Source organism: Talpa occidentalis, unplaced genomic scaffold (genome assembly GCF_014898055.3).
Source record: "Talpa occidentalis isolate TD23 unplaced genomic scaffold, MPIMG_talOcc4v2.1 talOcc4.13, whole genome shotgun sequence".
Taxonomy (NCBI): Eukaryota; Metazoa; Chordata; class Mammalia; order Eulipotyphla; family Talpidae; genus Talpa; species Talpa occidentalis.
Genome location: NW_023601322.1, coordinates 62,609,880 through 62,633,843, shown reverse-complemented (window position 1 = coordinate 62,633,843; position 23,964 = coordinate 62,609,880). Strand labels below are relative to the sequence as shown.

The 23,964-nt window shown below is 41.2% G+C and overlaps 1 protein-coding gene across 1 annotated transcript in view; it reads left to right on the top strand.

The window, feature by feature from the left end:
• Positions 1–23,964, top strand: part of SH3RF2 (SH3 domain containing ring finger 2) — a 143,437-nt gene that overhangs the window by 34,186 nt on the left and 85,287 nt on the right. Inside the window, exon 3 of the mRNA XM_037509012.2 lies at positions 21,392–21,661. Coding sequence (XP_037364909.1) covers positions 21,392–21,661 — 270 coding nt within the window. The remainder of the gene's footprint in view (positions 1–21,391; positions 21,662–23,964) is intronic.

The following is a 23,964-nucleotide window of genomic DNA, read 5'->3' as shown; positions in this document are numbered from 1 at the left end:
GTGACTTCTCGCTGAGCATCCATTTCCTCACCTACAAATTGACGGTAATGCCTGCCTCTTAGCCGTGTTGTAGGGACTGAATGAGGTACTGCATCTGAATGCAAGTTAGTCCTATTCCTGACCCACAGCAAACATGCAGTAAAAGGTGTCTCTTTTCATTTATTTTACAGAATTATGAAATTAAGAAAGGAAAACAAGAAAGAATTTTCTGACGTGCACTTCCTCAAGGTTAAAATAATCCACTGTTTAGAAACTACCTTGCAGTAGATTCAGTCCCCAAATTGATAAAAGAACGTCTCCTTCATGTGTCTCATAGGGAATTTGAACAGTCTTGTTCTAGCTGGAAAAGTCAATGAGAAATGGAAGCTATCAGTCATTGACTGACAGAATGGCTGAGCTGTATAAGATCTGAGACCAAATTGACCAGAAGTGATTTAGCCATTGTTCACACAGTTAGTCCAAGCAAGCCTAAATAAACTGAAATCCCACATCCCTAAGCCACAGGCTGTCTAGCAGTTCTCTCCACGGTTCTCTAAGCTAAAGGTCATTTGAAATCATATAGAACTGACCCACTGAGTGATCATGGACAAGTCTTATCAACTCAATCAGTGCTTTCTAATAAAGCATGTTAGAACAGAAAGATGCTCTAAGGCTTGCTTACCCACTCAACATTTTCCCAAGTTTGGTCCAGGCTCCCTATTTATCTGTAAACATACAGGGCAAAAGAAGAACTTGTCACAGTGAAATGCATTCATGTCATAATACCAGCATATGCTCTAGGCCAACCCATGCCCTCATCACACTAACAGATGAGGAAACTAGACTGGTGAGGGTCGCTGGGCTGTTCAAGGCTGAGCTGGGGCCAGAGCCCAGGTCTTCTGATTGCTAGCCCAGAGCTCTTTTCCTTAGGTCTAACCCCCCCAGTAATATTTCACCATAGTCCATTTAACCCCTTACCTACTTTGCTTCCACCCTACACTCTCCCCTTGTGATCACCTTAGTTTTGCTGTCATATTTCAAGGGTTTGTTTTGTCTTGGTTTTCCTTTGCCTTTTATATATATATATATATATATATATATATATATATATATATATATATATATATATATATATATTCCACATTTGAGTAAAATCATTCAGTGTTTGTCTTTTTCTTTCTGACTTATTTTACTTAATAAAATCACTCCATTTTCAACCATTTTTGTCACAAATGGCAGAATTTCATCTTTTTTTTTAATAGCTGAGTAATATTCCATTGAGTAGATATACCACATCTTCTTATTCTACTCACTTGTCACTGGGCATTTAGATTGTTTCCATAATTTGGCTATTGTAAAAATTGCTGCAATGAACATAAGATTCCATGCATCCCTTTGAATTAGTATTCTTTGAGTAGATACCTAGGTAGAATTACTGGATCATATGATAGATCTGTTTATTATTTTGAAAGGCCTCCAATCTGTCATAGGGACAAGACCAGTCTACGTTCACACTAACGGTGTACAAGCATTCCTTTTTCTTCATATCCTCACCAACACTTGTTCTTTCTGGTCATTCTGATATTACCATTTTCACAGGTATGAGGTGGTACATAATTATGGTTTTGATTTGCATTTCCCTGATGATGAGCATCTTTTCATGTACGTATTGGCCATCTGTAAGTCTTCTTTGAAGAAGTGTCTGCTTAGCTATTTTGCCCATTTTTTGATTGGGTTATTTTTTTTTCTTTTTTTTTTTTTTTTGAGTTGTATGAGTTATTTGTAGATCTTGGATATTAATCTCTTGTTAAATATATGATGTGAAAATATCTTCTCCCATTCAGTAGGGTGTTTTTTTGCTTTAGTGGTAGTTGGTAGTTTCTTTCACTCTATGGAAGATTTTTACTTTAATGTAGTTCCATTTGTTTGTTTTGTTTTAGTTTGTTTCCCTTGCCATTGGAGTACAGTACCAAAGACACCCCTGAAATCAATGTCATGGAGTGTTTTCTTCTGTATATTTTATGATTTCTTATTTTACATCCAAGTCTTTAATCCCTTCTGAATTAATTTTTGTGTATGGTGTGAGATAGTGGTCTAGTTTCATTCTTTTGCATATGATTATCCAATTTTCCCAATATCATTGTATGTTATTAGCTCCTTGTCATAAATTAAAATCCATATAGGTGTGGTTTTATTACAGGTCTCTCAATCCTCTTCCATTGACCTGTTTGTCTATTTTTAACTCAATACCATGCTGTTTTGGTCACTATTGATTTGTAATGTAATTTGAAGTCTAGAGGATAATATTCCATTCTTCTTATTTTTTCTCATAATTAAAAAAACCTTATTCTTTCCACAATAACATTCTGCCATTCTTAAATAATTATTGAGCTTATCGAACTCTAACTATGTGCTGGGGAGTGCGGAGTTACAAAGATTAATAAGATTCAGTTCCTATTCTCATAAATAGGGATTCCATTTTTTCTATGAATTCATATTCCTAGAATCATAGTCCCCAATGTCCTGAATCTAATCAAGTCCAAATGATATAAGCCTATGGTATATTTTAAGCCAAGAGCACCTGTTCTATAACCCAGATATATGGGTTATAGAACCCATATTATGGGTTCTATTATGATAGAACCCATTATGTTCTGTCATAAAATTGACCTACCCAGGCCTATCAGCTTAGTCTATTTCCTTCTCTGCACCAGTTTATAAATCACTGGATGGGTGTATTCATAGAATGCTATTGCAGGGAGAAAAAGTAAAATCCGTACAAACTTGGGTTAGTCAAATCCCTATTCTGGATCCTCTAGAGTCCTTTGAAATGATGTCCACAGATGAATGTTTATAAATATCCTTACAGCCTGCTGATTTCACCCCCTTCTAAGGACTTGCAAAAAAAAAAAAAAAAAGAGAGAGATACTTAAATAGGAAAACTGGACTGGGAAAGTTGTGTGTCTAAAAGCAGTAATCATTTCAATAAACATGTTCTAATCAAAAACATTAATTCAGGATTTACCTCATTTTCCTTCCTGGTTTTATTTTCAATTATATTCTATCATTGTTTCCAATATTTAGGAAACAAGAGGTGGCCAGAAGAAAGGGGTGGTTTAAAAAAAAATCTCTAAATTCATTAGCTGAATTCCTCAGGACTGTGTGAGCAATCTTTTAATAATCCAACATCAATACGAGAGAAGTTGTAACTAGTTCATTTAGTGTAATTATAGGGCAGATTTCTGCCAGGCTTTAAAGATAGACTTTGAAATGTTTCTTTTTTCATTTACCTCCCGCTGTCTGTGGGGAGAGGCCCAGGCTCCTGGGATGTGGGCCAAAGCCAAATGTAAGCCAACTGGGGAGAGAGGCACCAAGATTTGGTTCCTGCTTTCCTGTGTTCAACTGCTGGGAGCACAAATACCTTACCAAAATGGTCTCTTATAGAAAATTCAAGGCCTACAACTACTATCCAAATCCTCCCATATTTAGATCAGAATAGAACTGATAAAGTCATAGCCCTAGTAATACTATAGCAAGACGGAGCCTAAAGCTTCAGATTACATACTAGAATAGTAGTTCTTGAAGTGTGGTCCCTAAAGTGTGGTCCCTGGAAACTGGCTAGAAATGCTAATTATTGAATTCCACTGATGAAAATTTTGAGAACCCCTTCTATAGGGACATGATTTGGTATGCATTATCCTAATAGCTTTTCCCAGGAGATGCAAGTTATAAGTTTTAAAGAGAGATTTCTTCAAACAAGGTATATTCAACATTAAGAGCTTTGGAGTTCATCTAAGCAGGGTTCAAATCTCAGCCATGCCACTCACCAACCCTGGAGCTATTACTTAACTAGTAACTTACTGCTCTTACTGACAGGTTCCTTACAGGCTCTAAGTAATAGTGTAACACACAGTTCTCCTGGCAAAATGTAGTGTTTGCCAATTCCCATAGTGTAAATACTCCTATCACAGTTCATTTCAAGCTGCCAAGTCAGTGAACTCAAAAAATTAATGAAAATTTAACAATTTAGCTCTCTTAAACCCATGAAAGCTGGGGGCAGAACACCACTGTCTCTATAGACTCAATTTCTTCTCTGTCACGTGGATGTATAATAGTATTTACCTCAAAGGGTTGTTGGAATGTCAAAGTGAGCAAATAATGTGGAAGGGCCTTTATAGAGCACTTAAATGTGCCAGGAACTTAGTGTGTATCACTTCATTGGATTCTTACACTCGAGATGGATATAATTACTCCTTCCATTTCATATTTGAGGGAATTGAGCAGAAGTAGCTAGTCCAAGGTCACACAACTAGCAAGAGCGAGAATCTAAGTCTGACTCTACTGCCCAGAAGTGAAAGGCGTGTGCATAGACCCCTCCCTTAGCACAATGCTCAACCCAGGTGTCACCTAGTAACTTGTAACTATAATCCACTTTGGAATCAGGGATTAACAATTCATGCTGAATGAAACTCCTTAGTTCATCTGTTTTCTTCAGGGAGGAAGGGCCATTATCTTTGTCCTTTCAGGCTGCTGTAACAAAATACTACAGACTAAGTGCCTTATAAACAACAGACGTGCATTTGTCACAGTTTTGGAGGCTGGGAAGTCCGAGGTGAAGGGACCAGCATGTTCAATTTCTGAAGAGAGCCCTCTGTACGGTCATAGCTGATGACCGTAAAGAGGTCTTCTTACTTCCCCTCACAGGTGGAAGGGCTAGGGACCTCATATAAAAACACTAATCCCATTCATGAAGCCTCCACCCTCATGACCTAAGGGCCTCCCTAAGGCCCCACCTCTAAATACCATCATTCTGGTGGCTAGGATTTTTTTATATATATATAATTCTTACATCATTTTTCATTTTTGCATAATGTATGCATTTTCATTTTGGTTATATTCCCCATACAATTCCCACCCCCTTTTTCTCTCCCTAATCCCTCTTCTCCGCCCCCCGCCCCCCACTGTAGTGTGTCTCTGGTCTATAGTTGCTTGTTTTGATTTTTAGTTTATTGCAATTAGTCATTTTCCTGGTCCCTTATTTAGGTTTTCTAAATTGTTGCTATGAGTGAGACCATCCAGTATTTTTCTTTTTCTTTCTGGCTTATTTCGCTGAGCATGATCCCTTCCAATCCATCCATGTTGCTGCAAATTGCATGAGTTTATCTTTTTTGATTGCTGAGTAGTATTCCATTGTGTAGATATACCACATCTTCTTGATACAGTCATCTATTTTTGGGCATTTGGGTTGTATCCCTAACTTAGCTATTTGTAAATAGTGCTGCTATAAACATAGGGATGCAGGTGCCCTCTGGAATTAATGTTTCTGTGTCCTTTGGGTAAACACCTAGGAGTGGAATTGCTGGCTCATATGAAAGCTCTATCTTGAATAGGTCAAGAAATCTCCGCACAGCTTTCCATAGTGGTTGGACCATTTTGCACTCCCACCAGCACTGAAGGAGAGTTCCTTTTTCTCCACAACCTCGCCAACATTTGTTGTTGCTAGTTTTTTTAATATGTGCCATTCTCACTCGTATAAGATGGTATCTCATTGTAGTTTTGATTTGCATTTCCCTAATTACAAGTGATGTTGAACATTTTTTCATATGCCTGTTGGCCATTTGCTTATCCTCTTTGGAGAAGTTTCTTTTTAGCTCTTCTGCCCATTTTTTTTTTTTTAATTTATTTATACAAGCACTGGGTACAGTCAGAAGCACGGTAGAGTGAAAGAATTCACCAGAGCCAGAACGGGGAACAGAACAAGCAGAAGGACCAAAATACACTGCTGAGGGGAGCAGCGGGCGCCAGGAGAGGTCTGTGTGCCATGTGGGACCCTTGCCAGTGGCCGGGGAACTGGCACTGCAGAGGCTGCGGGCAGCTTCACAGCCCAGCGCTCAACCGCTGTGCCACCAGGAGAGGCCCCTTCCCATTGTTTGACTGGATTATTTTCTTTGTTTTTGTTGAGTCTCTTCAGCTCTTTGTAGATTTTTGTGATCAGTCCTTTATCATTAGTGTTGTATGCAAAAATTTTCTCCCAGTCAGTGGGGTTTCTCTTTGTTTTTGTTATTGTCTCTTTTGCTGTGCAGAAGCTCTTTAAATTGATGTAGCCCCAGCTGTTTATCTTTGCCTTCACTATCACTGCTACATTCCACTATGATGCTACATTCCACAATCTTTTACATAGATTCATGTGTATGCCTATTCCTAAAACTAGGATTCTTGGGTCAAAAAAAACACAGTTTAAATCTTGAACACCATATCCAAATTACTTTCTCAATGTAAAATTTTAAGCTTTCAATATTCAAGGAGGGAAGTTCCTATTTATCAATACTCTCATAAACATTGACATCCATCTGATTTTTTGAAACTTTTTATAATGAAGTTTTCTAAATATATAAATGAAAAATAATAATGAACCACTATGTACTGAGAACTTGTCTTCCACAATTAACAACATAAAACCAATCTTATTTCATCTATACCCCATTCACTTTCTCCCTTCACTAGGTGAACATGAGACAAAGTGTTCAAGCCATCTTTTCTTCCGTAAATAATTGAATAGTTACCTTTAAAAAGAAAAAAGTGAATTTTTAAATATACTCTCAATGACATTATCACATATAAGAATTCCTTGATATCACCAAATATCCAGTCTGTTCAAATTTTCCCATTGTCTCATAATTTTGCAATATTTGGCTTGTTTGCACAAGGATCCACCAAGGCCCACACATTGCATTTGGTTGATAATATATTTTTTAATCTCTAGGTTTCAAACACACACATGCACACGCATATCCTTTGCTTTTCTTCCTTGCAAGATATTTATTAGAGAAATTAGGTCATTTGCCTTAAAGTCCCCATTTTCTGAAATTTTCTTAATACATCCCTGTGGTGTCATTTAATGTATTCTTCAATCCCCTGTATTTCTGTAATTGATAGTTAGACCTAGGGTTGTGCTGTTCAGTATAGTAACTGCTAGCAACATGTGGGTAACTGCTAGCAGCATGTGGCTAAAGTTAAATTAAAAAGTAAATAAAATTAAAAATTCAGTTCCTCACTTGTATTAATCATGTGGCAAGTGCTTGGTAACTACATATGGCCAGTGGCTATTATATTAGACAACACAGAGCAGTTCATTTCCAGAAAGTTCTATTGCACAAAATGCTTCTAGAAGCATCACAGGATCCTCTGATGATTGTTAAATTATTCTTTCTTATATATACTCAAGAGCAAAGATGAACACCCTAAACATTGTATTACCAGGCAAGCTTGAGTAACATAAGGAATTAACTAATGTGTGCCAGATCTAACCCCACCTGTTTGAAGTGGCAGGCGCCTGTGTTTACAGAAGATGATTAGATGTTTGTGATGAGAGCCTCGGGTATGCACAAGATTCTTTGGTGCTAAGAAGGCAGCAGCTCTGTAACTTCATGTAGCCCTGACCCTTTCTGCCTCTTCAGAGGGAAATTGAGGGAAGCAGTGCTAATTCATAAGCCTTAGTCTTGCTATTAAAGAGGACATGCTGGTTCCAGAATATTTCTAAGCTTTCCTCCTAGAAGGTGCAGGTGCTTCTGACTGGAGCCTCCTTCCTGACTGTGTCTTTGTCTTGGTGTATGTGCAAAGAGCACATTTCATAGCACACCAAACTGGTTTTGCAGCTTGCTTCTGTGACACTTTTTAAAGCCCCTGGCCCTGTAGGGGGAGGGGGAGTGTGTAGCAGGGAGGTAGTTGATGAACAGCTACAGCCAAATACAGAGAAATCTGGCCTAACTGTGCATTTCACCAGGAACCTCCCAGGTTCCTGAGAAAGCTGCAGCCAATCTATGAGGGAATTGATGCTTTGAGTTCCTTTAAGAAAGTAAAGAGATGCATTACAGTAAATTTGGAGTAAAGAGACTATCGTTCATGGTTTCACTCATTCTAAAAATACTTATTGGGCCAGACACTGTCCTTAGCACTGGGATCAGTGGTGACCTTGATAAAAGCTTCTTCCCTCACACGTTTATAGTCTTGTGGAGAACATCAATAAACAAGCCACTTCAACATCCATTTGACAAATACCATAATGAGGATGCTAGTGATTGCCACAAAGCACATAGAAGATCTCCCTGATCCTGACATGGATGTTCAGGAACAGATGTTTTAGCAAGATGTACAAGACAAGTAGCAGTTGGCAGGTGAGGGTGGAGTACAAAAAAAAATATTCTGGAAATGAATTTGTGGGTTGGAAGTGCATGGGACTGCATGAGAGGAGACTGGCCAGTCAAGAGACAAGAGGCAAGAAGTAAGTAAATCCCTGCTATGAGGGCTGAGGATCTTCCTGAGCTCAGTTTCTTCCTCTACCAAATAGGCATAACTCTTACCATCTTTTGTGATTATAGCTCTGACAGCAAATGCAAAAGTATTTTACAAACCATATCCTACAACCTCAGTTATAGTAAGACTGTGGTGCTTATATGGGGCAATCTTTCATATGTTGTGTGAATTGGACCAGAAGCTGTGTGCTGCTGTTGAACTGACTCCTGCCGTCTCACTAAAATCCATCGTGCACATGTCTTAAGTCTTCCCAACCCACATTCACTGACATTAGTTTGGCAGGATGTCAGGAGTATTTACACTATGGAAATTGGTAAGCACTACAAATAGAAGAGTATACCATTGAGTGAGGGTAAAAGTAATACGAAGAAATCCTGGGCAGCAATTGTCAAGGAATTTCCACCCAGGAGGAAAAAAAAAAAAATTCTCGAGTGACTATCACCTTTTCTGCCATTTGAAACAGGCCCACCCAAAGCCATTCTGTAGGGTAGAGACAAGGAAGGCCACTCCTTCATGCCACCACTCCCTAGACATGCCCACAGAGTGTTAATGACACCCAAATCATGAAAATAAGAGTGGAACCTCTCGGAGTCCCAGCTGCATAGAGCTGCTTTCTTTGATTCATGTAGCCTGCTATGAAATTGGTTTTCAATATTCTAAACAGAAATTACCTCCTTGCTCCCTTTCCTGGAGCTGCCAACTGGCATTTTTTGACACTCCTTATGGCTGCCTGCAGTAGAAATGACAACCAAGAGAAAGAGGACACATGGGAAAGAAAAAGGTCTTCAACAGCAGGACCCTCCAAGACAGGTCCCCCTGAAGAAATTGGGATGTTTATATAACACAAAGGACATTTTACAGACTGCAGCCTTTTAAAACGATGGCCTAGGAAACAATGTCAGAGCAGAAGCTAGGAGGCAGTCTCTTACAATTGTATAGAAACTAAATTTTAAGAAAGCTAAATAATCCAAAATGTAGAAAAAGAAATGACCTAGAAAAATACTGTGTTCATCATGCCTATCTTGCCTGGGTATTCCCCGGTTGTGGAGAAACACCTTGCTGGACACATTGGAGTTTTATGTCAGGACCAAAGATGGCAACATATCAAAACCAGAGTTGGGTTTAAGTGGCATTTATTTATTCATCCATTTGTTTATTCACTTAACAAATACTTAGAGAATACTCATGGGTGCTGCTAAAATGTCAGCCCCATAAAGGCAGAGATTGTGTCTTATTTATTGAAGGCATTCAGTACATTTTTGTTGAATGAATGAGTGGATGGTATTGTTTGCCGGGTGTTGGGGTAAAAAAGATGAACAAGTCATAGACCCTGCTGCTATGGAGTTCATTGCAGGCAGATTCAGAACATGGCAGGTGGAAGATAAGCAAGCCAGAAATTATAATACAAAGCAACAAGTGCTATGATAGGGAAATACAGGGTCAATGGTGCCCCCAAAAAGGATCCCCAATATAGCCTTGACAAAGGAAACAGGAAAGACTTTCTAATGACAAAAATGCAGAAGACATTGAAGTCATGCCAAAGATAATAGCTCCCACTTGGATAGGGCCCGGAAATCCCACATGTACCACACTAGTCCCAGGAGGACTGCTGACTCTACATGAGGGTGAAAAATGATTACAAATAACTGCTAGAAAAATGATTGCAAATAACTTCTGGACCTTAATTGTCAGAGACATTTCTCCTTCTCTGGGACTCTTACCAGGATTTCCCTAAATTCAAGCTTTTAACTGAAAGAAAAGACCCCATGCCCAGTGGAACAGATGATATGTGGATCTTTTAGCATCTCTCTGATATTCAACCAGTCACTCCTAATTGGGGGGGGGGTCCAGCTCTAGAGTCTGTCTGGGTGCTTCTTCTCAAGGTCATATCTCTTCTTGGTATAAACAAAAGGAACGTCCTGGTTTTTATTCAACTGAAAGAGGCAAACTACAGATTTGCAGAAGGTCTGGTGGTGAAAATCATGGACTCAAGGACAACAAAACTGAGAGGGAAGAATTCTAACTTCCCAGGGCTTGCTGATATCAACTTAGGTAGTGTCAGGCTTTTTCTTTGGGATCACTGAATTAAAGTGCAAATAAGTATAAATATGCACTCAAATCTTAAAGAGTAGAAAATAATAAGAACTAAGACATTTAAAATCATGATGTAATTTTTTGACAATAGAAGATAAATCTGGCCACATTAGCACTCCTCTTTAAAGACATTTCCCCAAAGGCCTAGGAGCATGTACTGTCATCTCTTCCTCACCACTACAGCCTGTCCTGCTGATGGAAGCTGAACCTCACCACATCCACAAAGGTAGAGACCAGTGTAATAAACCACCTTCTACTCACAACTCAAATTTCAGCAGTCATTAACATTTTGTCAATTTGGTTTCATCTTCTCCATCATGCTTATTTCTTGAGTATTTTAAAGATGCTTCTGGAACATTGATCATCTGCCTTTATATCCTACTAACTTTAACAGTGGGAAGGAATGATACAATTCACCTAAGAAAGGTGTGTTTTATCATGACTCAAGAATTGAGAAAATTGAGGCCGAGAAAGTTTAAAGGACACTAATTTGTAAGTTGTGTACCACTTCTAGGGGCCACTGCCAGGCCCTGCCCCATGGCCCCATTGTCAGACAGCTATGGGTTACCGAAGTCATGTTGTCATCAGCCATTCCCCTTCAGCCCCTGAAATTTCCACAGAGGTGAAAAGGAGAAGAAATGTGGGTAAGAACGAGAAGGCCAATGTATATGTAACCAGAGCTTTTCCCCCTAAGTCAAAGGAGGTGGTGGTGATGGAAGAAGCATTTGGCTCATCTTTCCTCCCTCTGCTTGATGGATTTGGCTCAGTTTCTCAAACATTATGGAAAGAGACACATCCACCAGGAGCCACACCTGCTGGGAAAGCTTACTCTGGAACTGGAAGGGAGCAGAATCTCCTCATAGGACAAGTGAGATAGTGCTTCCTCCTTTACACTCCCACACACCTCCTGTCCTTCTTCACACATGTCCCAGGCTTCCTGAGGGAAGAGATGACAATGCTTTGGTTTGGATCACATGCTTTGGTTCCCTGGAGAATTCAGTGCCATCCCATTGAATGTCTCTGAATCTTGCCACCCACCCCATTCCAAAAGCTATCCCAAGCTCTTTAAGAACCACATGATTTAGTAAGCAGGAATATGGCTATGAACATGCCCAGGGTTGCCTCCTATGATGAGGCAATGATATTACTCCAAAACAATCTCAGGGAAAAGTTTGGAGGGAAAAATGAAAACATGCTAATGATGGCCCTGAAGAAGGGCTGCCACTCGTGAGTGGTTCTTTCCCTGGTGTAAAATCCTGCTTCCTTTGCCTTTCCCCTGTATAGCACCACTGATAACCCAAGAAGTAGGCAGGAGGGAAAGGGAAAGAAGGGTTGCATATTCTGGGTGTTTTATTGATATATGATTAAGGGAGATAAGAAGGAATGCCATGACTCACAGTGGCAGAAGTCTGATAAAGAAGGAAAACGGAAAGCTGTGATATCCCAGCTCTCTACAGAGGACTAGAAGAAGCCTAAGAAAAAGGCTAAAGGGAGAGATATAGGAGAGAGACATGACAAAAGTCCCAGAACAAAATAAACTTGCATTTATAGCCAATGATAAGAACCTTCTTTACACTGGTTCCCTTCCCATCTCTCGGTATCTCTCACCTCCCTGTCCTTTCTCTCCATTACACTTTCTTCAACTTGTAGTTACATATGTATTAATTTAGAAGTTTGATCTTTACTTCCCCAACTAGACAATGTTAGCCAAGTTGGCATTTAAAGAAAAATGTATTAAAAGAATGAATAACTTGGGGCCTCCCCAGTGGCGCAGCGGTTGAGCGCTGGGTTGCGAAGCTGCCCGCGGCCTCTGCGGCTCCGGTTCAATCCCCGGCTGCTCCCCAGCCACCAGAGGAGGGTCCCACATGGTGCACAGACCTCTCCTGCTGCCCGCTGCTCCCCTCAGCAGTGTACTTCGGTCCCTCTGCCTGCTCTGCTCCCCGCTCTGGCTCTGGTGAATTCTCTCACCCTCCCGCACTTCTAACTGTACCCAGTGCTTGAATAAATAAATAAATAAATAAATAAATAAATAAATAAATAAATAAATAAATAAATAAATAAATAAATAAATAAATAGAATGAATAACTTGTAGGGCTGAAGTTAATCTATAAGGCCTCACAACAAGCTCATTATTCCACTCTCCTCCTTTGGGCAAAATCTCTAAGCATCCTTGTTTCTTCACTAAGTACTTTATGACTCTGTGATTGATCTCAGTAGTCCTTTCAACAAATCCATGAGGAATTTGTTTAGATAGCCCTCTATTCAATGGTTAACTAGAAGGCCTCCCAGAACTCAGCAAAACTGTTATATTCACAGTTATCGTTTATTATAGTGGAAGGATATTTCATTAAATTCAGATGAAAGGGCACACAGAGCAGAGTCCAAGGGAGACCAGGAATAAGCTGTCAGTTGTTCTCTCATATGGGAGTTGTGCACACAGCACTCATTTCTCCCAGCTTCAATGCATGACAACATACATAAGGTATTGCCAACCAATCACCCAAGACTTGATGTTTTTGTTGGGGTTCAGTCAAGTAGGCATAACTGAACTCCCATGTGCTTGACCTTAGAATCCAACCCCTCTAGAAGTCAAGGTTCTACTATATGTCCCAAGTCCTCAATCAAAAATGATATTGTGTGATATTGTGACATATTGTGACATACCTGGTGTGTCCCAAGACCTTAGGTAAACAGTTTCTCTGATCAGAGTTTATCAAGAGCTTCCAGGTTCTCTCCCAAATCAAGGGCTTAACCTTTCATTGGGCTATGTCAGGTTTGGATAATATAGACTTGCTGAGTTTACTGTATAGGTTGGTGTTAGTTAGTATTAACCCCAGTCTGTGGATTTTCCAAACTAAGGATCAGTAAGGTTCTGTAATTTGGCTAAAGGTGTGAAAGTCAGAATGTCAGGCAACATCCTACTTGATGCTAATATCTGTGTTCTATTGTACCCTAAGTTGTCCTTGAACAAGTAAAATTCATTATGAAGCAAAGAAACACACATAAGTATGACCTCAAATTTGAATGGCCAGATTTAGGGGTTTCCATTTAGAGGGTCACAGTAGAGTCTTTTGCTGATCTCAAGCCCCAAGCAGCAGATGGCCTGGGGGTTTCCAAAGCCAGAGAGATCTGATCTTATTGAGTAAATGCTGGTAAGCTCTCTTCCTCACCAGAAAAATAGAGAAATCAGTACACAAGAACCCATCAGAATTTTATAACATACACTCTCTGGCCCCCAACAAATCTGCTAAAAAAGGATTGTCATGGTAAGGAAGGAAGGTGATGGCTTAGTTGGCTAAGCAGCAGTAGGAAGTTAGGATCTTCAATAGTTAGGTGACCCTTTGTCTTACCAGCAGAGTATAATCACAGGGAAGGTCACATTTACCTTACTTAGCATTCCCGAGGCATGTTCTGCTATTCCTGCCAAATGGTCTAGATCCAAATGCAAAATCACATTAACAGAATAAAGTTTCTAAGATGACAGTCAGCAAAGAAACCTTTATGACTTTGTTTAAGTCAGTGTTTATTTCAGTATGGAACTCTTTTTGAGTGTGTGCAGCAACAAATAATTAAAATTCAGGATACTTTGGAAAATATGACCTAAAGTCTTTTATTTTCCAGTTCATGCCAATAGATCTGCTTTCAAATAATCACTATCAATAACACTTACTAGCCTCATATGCATCCTTTTCCTCCAAGAATGGAAACTCCTGGATGTTTCCTAATTAATTTACAAATTCATCCATTCGTTGAGCATTTATTAAACACTTGTTTGTGCCCAGGGCTTAGAAATAGAGATACAGAGGTACTTCAGACACAGATCCTGAATTCCCCAGCAAACAATTCATGCCCTAGTGAATGGTAAATTGAGCCAAAGGCCAAGATGGGTTTTCCAGACCCCTCTCTCCAATGATGGGCAATATTGTGACCAGATCAGAGAGGTAAGCAATCAGTTCAGCATATTGATTTGGGCCGCACCTGATTCCAGGAGTAGAGAGAACCAGACCAACATTTTTCTGAACTAGGAGGCATTACAGTGAAGACTCATTATATAGGAGCAGGCTGGGTCCCCTCTCTTCCTGCCTCAACTTTTTTGTTTGTACATGTCACCACAATAGTAATTCTGATTCACTCAAGTTCCTTTTCTCTTATCCTGTAATCTGTCCACATTCCTCCTTCACTACTTTCAAATTATAGGCTCCAGGCTCATTGGCAACCTATTCATATATTTCATTATTTTTGTTATCTCTGGGTTTTTAATATGTTTTAGTCAGGACTTGTTCAGTTTTACTGTCAGAAAACAATTCCAAGTAGTTTCAGTGATAAGCAGTACATTGGGAATATGACCTTATTTGCGTGAGAATCATTCAGGCACAGCTGGATCTAGGGGTTCAAATTTTGTTGTTGAGTCTAGTTAAAGTCACAGAAAATTCTAATTGGCCCTATGTGGGGTATATGCCTGCCCTTTATCAAGTCCTATACCCAGGGATTTGGGTACTGTAATAGGCCAGTGTGGGCCTCAGTGAGTGGTGTGACCAGAATGAATGACATGCCCATTCAAAGACAGACAGCAAGCAGGTGGTTCCTCCAGAAGGGATACTCAGCACAATCTTACTAATACAGAGAATGACTACAAAATCATTTTACTACCAATGTCTCTGCATGTCCCTGCTCCCTTGTCTCTGAGTTCTGTGTGTTATCACATCATCAAAAGCATGGCCCTCATGCCTTTCGCTCCTACTGAGAAGACAAATAACAGATAAATGATAAGGACTTAGAAGTCTCAAGACATTTGACTCTCAAAGTTTTTAGACACATACAAGCTTCTGTTGGATTATCTGACTTTTTGAAAACACCAGGAAAAAGAGCTTGGTAATCAACAGAATGTAAGACCTCCACACCCACTTGAACCCCATTCTCCCTCCTGCCCACACCTGCAGAGACATAAAACAATTGTGGCTGATAAAAGAAGCTATCATTGACAATACGAAATGGGTGATCGCTGGCGTGGACTTTGCAGTCATTTTCTCTCGAGAAAAACTTTGCACCTCAACCACCTGACTCTCTTCAGATTAACTATTATGTGCTTAACTATTATGTGAGGGCTCTGGGGTTCAATAATTCATACTAATATAGCCAGCCTGCAAGCAAATTGCATGCACTATTCAGATTTTAATTGCAAAACAGAGCCCCAAATTAGTTTTATGATGGAAAAAACATTTTAGGTGAGTTCAGCTGGATGAGAGAGAATGAGTGTGGGAGAAGGACCGGAGCTCTGAGGTCACTGAGCCTAAACCCCTCGGGGCTGCCATCCACGGGCTGTGTGACCTAGCGGGGTGTCACTGAACGTCTCAGAACTTCTGTTTCCTCATCAGTAAAATGGGGTGATACTAAATACTTCATAAGATTTTGAGACAACACAAACGAGATAATATGTGGAAAGTGTTGTAATGTAGTGCGATAATGTAAGAAAATTTTCTGTGGCTTGCCAGAACCACAGTAAACATTACTTTCCTTACCTTCTTCGGATTCATTCCTCTCCCTTCCACGCTCTCTCCACTCTCTCTCCTTTTCTCTTCACATCCCTTTACTCCCTCTTTCCACCATGGAAGCCAGTATTTCCTGTAGGTATAAATGTAGGAGAATACCAGGGGAGGGATTTTACAGAATCAAAAGAGAGAATTTGAAAACAATCTTCTCATTGAAAATAGAATGTAGGGCCTCCCCTGGTGGCGCAGCAGTTGAGCACTGGGCTGCAAAGCTGTCTGCAGCCTCTGCAGCGCCAGTTCGATCCCCGGCCGCCCAGCGAAGGTCCCACATGGCGCGCAGACCTCTCCTGCCGCCCACTGCTCCCCCCAGCAGTGTACTTCGGTCCTTCTACCTGTTCTGTTCCCCTCTCTGGCTCTGGTGAATTCTCTCACCTTCCCGCACTTCTGACTGTACCCAGTACTTGTATAAATTAATTTTTTAAAAAATAGAATGTAAACTAACAAAGATGTAAGAAAACAAAATAAAACATTTAAAATATAAAATTAAAAAATAAATAATGACAAATAGAACATTCAACACACTTCCACAACACTTACCTAGACTGAGGGGAGATGCTAAAACAGTGAAGCTGGTCAGTACTGTCTTGGGTTTCAAAGTTTCTGCATCTTCGAAGAGGTTTAAGTATTTTGTGCAACTTTCGTTTAATCCACTTGCTCAGTGGTCACTAAAATACATAAGCCACTTGCACTCGAAATGTCTTCCAGAAAGGAAAGGGAGAAAAGTAACTTAGCCATTGTGTAAAACATATCAAAACTCCATTTTTGCTAGAATAAAATTCAGCTCAGACCAGGGGAGTGTTTGATAAAAATGTAGCTACTTAAATCTCACTCTAAGAGATTATGGTCAAATCAGTCAGGGATGGTGTGGGGTAAGGAAAAGTGTCAGGCTTTTCTGCCCTCCCGCCATCAGGATAGATGAAGGATCCTTGCGGTCCTGAATGCATGCCTGATGGCGGGCACCTGGAGTAGGGTGTGGGCATAGGTAGATGGGATTCACCTGGGCTTTTAAGGGCGGCGTCACGGGGACGCCAGCAGAAGCCGAAAGAGAAGCCGAGAGAGAAGCAAGAGAAGCAGAAGCCGAGAGAAGGCCGGAGAGCCCAGAGTGAAGACCTGCTGGGGGCTCCACCTCCCGGCCCCCCAGCCCTCTTGCCTGCCGTGTACCTGGTAATCCCAATGAAAACCTGCAAAACCACTGAGGACTCTGACTCCTCCTTCACCCGGTCTGCTGGATCCTAGAAAACCTGCACTGTGTCCAGTCCTGGCCTCTACAGATGGGGCCCAGGAATCTGCATTTTGACATCTTCCAGGTTTCTGATACAGGTGGACTGCTGTAGGGGCAGGAAGGACACAGTGCAGATTTTCTGATCCAGCAGACTGGGTAAAGGAGGAGAGAGTCCTGAAGCCCTCAGTGGCTTTTCAGGCTTTTATTGGTATTTACTGGGTACAGAGAAGGCAGCGGTGCTGGGGGGCCGGGAGGCTGGCAGGCCTCCCAGCCCTCAGCAAGTCTTCACTCTATCCGGGCTCTCCGGCCTTCTCTCTGCTCTCCTGCTTCTCTTTAGGCTTCTGCTGTCGTCCCCGTGGCACCGCCCCTAAAAGCCCAGTCTCAGCCCAGGTAAATCCCATCTACCTATGCCCACGCCCTACTCCAGGTGCCGCCATCAGGCATGCATTCAGGACCACAGGACCATCATCTGTCCTGATGGCGGGAGGGCAGAAAAGCCTGCCATTTTTTACCTTACCCGACAACTGCAGACTTCATTTTGAGAAACACTGCAGAGCCAGCAAGGCACAGAGCAGGTTCTCTATGGAGATTGGTAAAGGAGAGTCACGGAGCCCTCAGTGGCTATTTCAGACTCTTAATGATCTTTCTACACCATTTATAGTGAGGCAACCAGGTGCTGGGCAGGCAAGGGGGTGGAGGGGCCAGCAGGCTGGCAGACCTCCTAGTCCCCAGCGAATCTCCTCTCTCTGGGCTCTCTCTGGTATAATCTCAGCGTGCCTTCCTCTCCAGTAGCCGCTCCTCCACCGTCTGCCACACAGGCCTCTGCCCCACTCTGCCGGCCACACCGCCCTCTGCCCCCTATATGCTCTTCTCTCAGCTCAGGTGAGGTCATTTACGCATGCCCACACCATACTCCAGGTGCCTGTGATCAGACGTGGGTACCCCGAGCCCACACTCCCAAGCGCCTTCTGCATCCAAGGCCGCAGGTGATAGCCACAGTGGTCAATGGCTCAAAAGTCTGAGCAGGGCCTCCCCAGTGGTGCAGCGGTTGAGCCCTGGGTTGCGAAGCTGCCCGCAGCCTCTGCAGCGCCGGTTCAATCCCTGGCTGCTCCCCGGCCACCGGAGAGGGTCCCGCATGGCGCGCAGACCTCTCCTGCCACCCGCTGCTCCCCTCAGCAGTGTACTTTGGTCCTTCTGTCTGTTCTGCTCCCCACTCTGGCTCTGGTGAATTTTCTCACCCTCCCGCACTTCTGACTGTACCCAGTGCTTGTAAAAATAAATAAATAAATCTTTAAAAAAAAAAAAGTCTGAGCAATCTTCATCTACCCTACACACTGACTTAATGGTTAAGGGTTTGGGCTTAGGGATAGATAAACCTGAACTCAAACCCTAAATCTCCTTTTTAACTTCATGAACTTGGGCAGCTCTGATCCCCACTTTTCTAGTCACAGGTTGTTGTGAGGACTAAATAAAATACATAACAGAGTGCTTAGTACAGTGGCTAGCACATGGGAAGACGTTCTCAACATCATCATTAGGCAGTCTTCCTTTCCTTTCCTTTTGCTTTCTCTTTACAAACCCAAAATAATGATGCACTAAGCAAGATGAGTTTTTATTTAGCTGTTAGACAAAACTAGAAGTTAAGTAGCCCAGGACTAGTCTGGCAGCTCTGCAACCCAAACTATCTCCTTCTTTATTTAGGTATAACCCTCATCTTCATTGCTCGAGAAAGCAGCTAAAGCTCCAGCAGTTGCTCTCTGTGTTCCACACAGCAAAATTGAAGAGGGGGGCGGAGGAAGAAAGCCAGTCTCAGTAAGGACATTCCTAAAAGTGTCCTTTGACCATTAACCATTTGCTTATCCCATTGGCCAGAACTTAGCTGCTAAGAAGGTTCAAAAATGTGATCAGGTGGTCCTGTACCCAGAAAAATGTGATTTATATTACAAAAGAAAACTGTGGAGAAAGGAAATGGAGGAGCAACTATTGTTCCCTAGCATATTCCAGCCTAGGAGTCTAGCAGGTTCAGATCATTCCCCAGAAATCTGTTCTCATCTTGCTTCCACCTGCATGTATCTCAGGAAGGAACATCATCTCCAAAAGGTAGTTGCATGGTTGGCTGATCCTACTCAACTTGACTTTTTTATTTTTTAAAGGTTAACAAAAGGTTTATTTACAAGGGAAGGGGGATGAGGAAATGTACAACTCAGGGAGAAAAGTGGGAGATAAATTCTTAAATGCGTCCTACCCATTCCGCCAACCTGGAATCCCAAATGACCCACCGAGACCAAACCTGCCTGGCCAAGAGCACGAGTCAAGTGTGCCGACCCCACTAACATGGCTGGTTTGTATTTACAAACAGAGAAATGGCTGCTTAACACCGCCCTTAGGTACTCGCCACTTCCCTTTGGGGATTTTAAAAGGACAAGTTTATTAGGAAACGGAGAAAGATAAAGAGAGGCACCTGCATAGTCGCAGGCAGGCAGCAGAACCTGAACTCAACTTACATTTTTCCTAAATTCCTACCATACCTTTCACTTCTTGTACCTCAGCTTCATTCATTTTCTTTTTACTATCTGATTTTAATGAGCAATAAAATTATTTCATTGTAGAAAAATCATTTAAAAAACCTGCTAAGCACTTAGTGGTACAATTTTCTCAATATTCAAAAATCTCACCACTTAGAAATAACTACTCTTAATGTTGGTATATAGACATCTAGCATTTCTCCCTGGTAAAAATATAGGTACATATCTCTAATGAAAGACTGATCTAGCTGTTTCTAACCTCTCCTGTTATATTTAACTATATTATGAGGAACTCCCAGTGTTATTAATTATAGATCAACATCAGCAATTGTAATGACTGCAGAGTTGTCCATTGTGTTGGGTATGTCATAATTTATTCAGCCAGTTCTGTTTATATCCACAGCATTGTGCTAAGTCTCCTATTACACACATCTTTACTCACTTGTCCACCAGTTTCCTGAGGATAAATTGTTTCCTTGTGGTTTTTTCGCTCCTTGGGCTCACCTTTCTGGATCTAGCAGAAAAGCACTTCCCTACTATCCCTTCAGCAAGATGCTATTTGGGTCTTATCTCTACCCCTAAACTGCTTGAAATTCTCTTTCAAGCAAACATTGCAGACTGAGAAGTTTCTTCAAGAACTAAATTAATGCCTCATTACATCCCCCTATGAACAGCAAAGTTACCCCCAGGCGAGGGGATGGCTTCATCCCATTGCTGACAAAAGCACAAAATAAAACAGTCCCAGATGACACTGAAGGACTTGCTATTAAAAGCAAGTTTCTAGAACTTTCAGTTGGCCAAGTTGACTTCAAGCAAAACCAGAAGGAGGCCTGGTGTGGATAAGCCAGTTTCAATTAGCGGGAAAAATTCATTTGACTGATCTGACAAATGACGATTATTTAGCTGATATTTATTAATTGACAGTGGATGTCTGGTTAAGTGTTTCTTTGTCTCAATTGCGCCCCCTAGAGATACAAATAATTGGAGATTTACATTTTCAGGAGAAGGCTGAGAACAAACTTTCTTGCATCATTCTCTTAGAGCACTTTCTATTTTCAGGGAGTCCCACCTCCATTTTCTTTCCATCAGCACTAAGGAGTAAGTAGAACTGACATCATTAGCCTCCACTATGGATCATTTAATGTATTGTTTATCAAGCATACACTGTGTACCGTGCAATATGCTAAATTCATGGTGAATTTTATTTATTCCATGCAATGACCTTAATGAGGTAGGCATTCTATTATTACTCCATATAGTAAGTGAATATGGTTTAAGAAAGACTAAATAAACTTACCTATGGTCACACAAAAGGGAGGAGGTGTAGCCAGAATTCAAAATCAGTATTCAGACCCCAGAAAGAGCCAATGACTCAACCAAGTTCTTATAGTTGTGGAGTCAAGTACAAAACCCTCTTCCCAGTACAATGACGAAGAAAGGGGCTCTAGAAGCAGGTAGCCTAAGTTCAGATCCTATATCTTCTATTTCTCAGCCATGTCACCTTAGCACATTACTAAAACACTCTGTGCTTCAGTCACCCTGTATTAGAAATGGGGATAATGAGCATCTGTCTTGAAGGGTAAACAAAATGGTCCATGTATAGCACTTAGCATATAGAAAGGGCTTTGTAATTAGTCTTTAATGTGATTCCTTCTGTCCCTCCAGCCTCTCAGCTAAGTATGTGTTTTGTTGGTCTGTGTCACTGCAGGTGCCTCGAGCAAAGGCCTTATGCAACTACCGAGGGCAAAATCCTGGTGACCTCAAGTTTAATAAGGGAGATGTCATCCTCCTCAGGAGACAGCTTGATGAGAACTGGTACCAGGGGGAGGTGAATGGAGTCAGTGGCATCTTCCCCGCCAGCTCCGTGGAAGTCATCAAGCAGCTCCCCCAGCCGCCCCCACTCTGCCGAGCCCTCTACAACTTCGACCTTCGAGACAAGGACAAGAGTGAAAACCAGGACTGCCTGACCTTCCTCAAGGTGAGACTCTGGGCAACCCAGAGAGACTTGGCAGAGCCTGCAGTTGTTTGCTCACTATTTCCTGATTTTTTTTAAGATGATGATGATGATGATGATGATGATGATGATGATTATGATGATGATTTACTTTATACGTAAATGTATACAGCAGTTCCTCGAGTACCAGCTTTTCATGCAATGTCATTTCATTCAAAGTCACTTCATTACAATGTTGCTAACAAAAAAAAAATCCTGGCCAAAGGTGAACAACATTATGTTATTCCAGGATCTGCTTTCATTTTTTGTGGCTTTGTTTACAGTCAGTTTCCAAGAAACTATCAACAGTGTTAAGTGAGGACACACCATACATGTATGTACATATGTATGCATACATATGTAATGTGTGTGTTTAATTCTGGCTACATGGACATGAAGTCACCAGAGAAATATACAAGCTTGATAGAACTCCTTAAACCTTTCTATTGCATTTATAAAAAGAGATATTCACACATATGTTTCCTCATGCTACAGCTTTGAGTAAGTTCTTCGCAGATACTAGAGGGGTAGCATGGACAAGTCATGCCCCCTGCCATTAGGCAGCATAGTGGGAAAAACAGATGTATGGACAAAAACATACAGTGGGAGAGCATGTGGTGAAAAACCAGTTCCTACCTCTCGATCACGTGAGTGTAGGGTATTTTTGCTCACCAAGTTATGATCACCTAATTCTCCTAATTTACTACATTCAAATTTGTTGTAAATATTGTATTCAAAATATTCCAAACCCACATGATAACATAATTATACCTTTATGCATGAATAACTTCTTACAAGATATATTTTACAAGCACATTAATTACCCTAAGATTTCTTTTGCCTCTTTTCAATGCGTCACCATTTGCAAATAACACTTCCACTAAAGTCTAGGCTACTTTAACTCTGTATTCTGAATTTATTATTTCATAAACATTCAAATTCTCTCCTAGAGACCAAATTTGAGGTGATTTTTATTCTTTGCTACTTATGATAAGTAGACCAAATTAAGTACAAGAAGGCACTGCTACAAATAGCTCAGGAAAGGTCTTTGTTTTGTAAAACATTTTTTATTCCAGCACTACCAGAAATGTGATTGACTCGGATTCTCTCAAACTAGATAACCTCACTGTCCTCCATATTTTGAAGTAACAATCTTCATTGTTGCCCCAGTATGTCAGAGTCTCCTAAGGAAGATGATTCTGTAGTCTGAACTGCAGTTTATGCTCTCACTTCATCTAAAGGAAAGGCAGGGCCTTCCTGGTGGTGCAAAAGGTTGAGCACAGCACTATGAAGCTATCCACAGCCTTTGCAGATGAGTTCGATCCTGGCCAGCCAGGGAGCTACCCACATGGCGCAGCAGACCTCTCCTGTCTTGCCCACTGCTCCCCTCAGCAGTATATCTCAGTCAATCTGCCTGTTCTATTCCCCGCTCTGTCTCTGGTGAATCCCCTCACCCCCCTGCACCTCTGGCCTGTACCCCAGTTCTTGAATGCATAAATAAATAAATCTTTTTAAAAAATAAAAATAAAGGAAAGGCAGTTCACTTGCACAACCATGTATTGAGTATTTCTCTTGTGCCAGATACTGAGCTCTGAGGATACAGTGGGGTACTCCGAGGAAGAAGATATAGGCAGGAAGCACTATCTAATTTTTGGCCCTTCTCTAGGAATTTGCAAACTAGGACACTTCCTCCTCTTTCGTTTAGCCCATCCATGTGCCAAACTGGCTGCCAGGGATAAAGTGATGAGTCACTGCCCCTACCTTCACAGAGCCGCCAATCTAGTGGAAGGGACAGACACATAGATGGAAAATTACAAACAGAACCTGATGAATTTGGAGACATGTGCAAAGCTGAGAGCACACTAGGAAATTTCATGGTCTTCCTAAACTCAACATGTCCAAATTAAACACAAGATCTTCCCTCCCAAGGCTACTCCTTCTTAGTGTTTTCTATCTCAGTAAATTGAATGGTTTATACACATTCATTTTTTCATGCATGCATCAAGAGTATTTATTGTATAACTACTAGGAGAGAGCCACTGTATAAGGTGGTGGGGACACAGAGTGAATACAACAGTGACAGGTTTTGCACACCTGGAGCTTATAATCTGATGGGGTAGACAGATGTTACAGAAATCGTATTAAGGATAGAGAAAGCCAAGAAAAGGTATAATGCAGTAATGAACTTAGATTTTCATTCATCTAAATTACTGAGAAGTATGGATTAGAAGGTCAGAGAGGTCAGTGGGTGAATATTCAGGTTTCGATTGGTGAACAAGTGTGATGTG